Genomic DNA, 2,123 nt, shown 5'->3' with positions numbered 1-2,123 from the left:
AAAAAGAACTAGGCTGGGCATGATGGCTCACACCTGTAATCCTAGCATTTTGGGAGGCCGAGGTGGACGGGTCACAAGGTCAGGAGTTCAAGACCAGCTTGACCAACATGGTGAAACCCTGTCTCTACTAAAAATACAAAAATTAGCCGAGTGTGGTGGCACGCACCGGTAATCCCAGCTACTCAGGAAGCTGAGGCAGGAGAATTGCTTGAACCCAGGAGGCAGAGGTTGCAGTGGGCTGAGATTGTGCCATCGCATTCCAGCCTGGGTGACAGAGTGAGGCTCCGTCTCGGAAAAAAAAAAAAAGAAAAAGACTGACATTTTAGGCTGGATGGTTTTTTATTTTTATTTACCTATTTATTTATTTAAGACAGAGTCTTGCTCTGTAGCCTGGGCTGGAGTGCAGTGGCGTGATCTCTGCACACTGAAACCTCTGCCTCCTGGGTTCAAGTGATTCTCCTGCCTCAACCTCCCGATGAGCACCTGCCACCATGCCCGGCTAACTTTTGCATTTTTAGTAGAGATGGGGTTTCACCATGTTGGCCAGGTTGGTCTCCAACTCCTGACCTCAGGTGATCTCCCTGTCTCAGCCTCCCAAAGTGCTGAGATTACAGGCATGAGCCACCGTGCCTGGCCTGGATGTTTTTTTAAAAAATGAGCATAATCGTAGTATCTACCTTACAGTGAGTTAGTACAAGCAAAGCACCCAGCCTGGCCGACAGAGTGAGACCCTGTCTCAAAAAACAAACAAACCAAAAAACAAAAACAAAAAAACCCTAAGGAGGAGAGTGGCGTTCTTTTTCCAGCATTTTCTCCCCTAATCCCCCTTATGGGAGCTACAGCTTAGAATCAATTTAAACTGTAATCCCTTAGCCTTAGAATCACCAGTATCTGCCTTTGACATCCTCTGAGACCTGCTGTCCTTCGTGCAGGGAGTGCCATGCCCTCGTGGGTGACAGCGTGCTGACAGAGTGGACTGTGAATATTCTTCAAGGACTTGTGGTCCTGGGCCATCCGGGGTTGCATTCTACCCCGTTTCAGAGGGTTTCCCACCATGGAGGCCAGCAGTGCCAGAGAAGTGCCAGGGGGCCTTTCCTCCGCGTGTAGGGCCGGCCTTGCCAACCTGAAACATCTAGAAATGTGCTGCTTACTAACAGCTGCTGCTTTACTTTCAGCTTTCGGAGTCCACTGCCGAATCCCACTTAATGGAGAAGGAACTGGATGAACTGAGGATTAGCCGGAAGAGAAAATGAAGACCCCAGAGACATTTATTGGGGAGTAGGATGTAGCTAAGTGCTTTTTTTTTTTTTTTTTTTTTTTTTGCACAGACTAGTGGATTCGGTCCTGGGAGAGAGTATCATATAATGGGACCCACAGGCACTGGCACCCTTGGGTTGGCAATAGAAGGTGACATGGAATGGAGAAAACCAAGATTCCAGATGGGGACAGTAACTAGAAGGTGCTTCAGATGCACTGCCTGCGGATGCCAGTCTGAAAACCAGACCGCATGGAGGCCTGGGGCTGCTGCTGAGCCTTTGGGTGCTCTCCACACACAAGACTGCAAACACACATGTCCCAGAATAGCTCTGTTGGGCCCTGTTGGGAGAAGCGGCTGGAGTTCATTCTCTCACCCCCTTACATTGGGGTTTGGGATTTGGCAGCAGTTCTGCAGAGCTCTGTATTGGGGGTCATGGATGAGTGGCTTTCTCGGCTCTTAAAGGCAGGCCTCTCTCTTTGCCTTTAAAGAATCCTCCTTCCTCACACCTGGCCTCCTCTGGCTTCAGCTTCTCAGCAGCAAGCACCAGCCTTCCACAGCAACACTATATTTTTATGCTACTTTCCTGTTTGCACTACTATTTTTATTAAATGATGTTAAATAATCTCTCTGTGACCAAAGTGACTAAAAAGAGAACCATGAGTTCCTCAAGAAGTAAATGGAGCTGGCCAGGCATGGTGGCTCACACCTGTAATCCCAGCACTTTGGGAGGCTGAGGTGGGCAGATCACCTGAGGTCAGGAGTTCGACACCAGCCTGGCCAATAGAGTGAAACCCCGTCTCTACTAAAAATACAAAAATTAGCCAGGCATGGTGGTAGACACCTGTAGTCCCAGCTACTCGGGAGG

General features: G+C 49.1%; 1 protein-coding gene and 1 long non-coding RNA gene across 4 annotated transcripts in view; one reads left to right on the top strand and one right to left on the bottom strand.

The window, feature by feature from the left end:
• The window catches only part of CBY1 (chibby homolog 1 (Drosophila)), a 29,392-nt gene extending 27,508 nt beyond the window's left edge, over positions 1-1,884 (top strand). For all 3 annotated transcript variants that reach the window (XM_011978857.1, XM_011978858.1, XM_011978859.1), the window contains one exon: positions 1,176-1,884. In XM_011978857.1, coding sequence (XP_011834247.1) covers positions 1,176-1,253 — 78 coding nt within the window. In that variant the 3' untranslated portion in view covers positions 1,254-1,884. The remainder of the gene's footprint in view (positions 1-1,175) is intronic.
• Positions 1-2,123, bottom strand: part of LOC105538874 — a 25,308-nt gene that overhangs the window by 7,969 nt on the left and 15,216 nt on the right. The gene's annotated exons all lie outside the window — the stretch shown is intronic.

Source organism: Mandrillus leucophaeus, unplaced genomic scaffold (assembly GCF_000951045.1).
Source record: "Mandrillus leucophaeus isolate KB7577 unplaced genomic scaffold, Mleu.le_1.0 Scaffold2, whole genome shotgun sequence".
Lineage (NCBI taxonomy): Eukaryota > Metazoa > Chordata > Mammalia > Primates > Cercopithecidae > Mandrillus > Mandrillus leucophaeus.
Note: the sequence above shows the minus strand (reverse complement) of the source record. Positions and strands in the feature narration are given on the sequence as shown.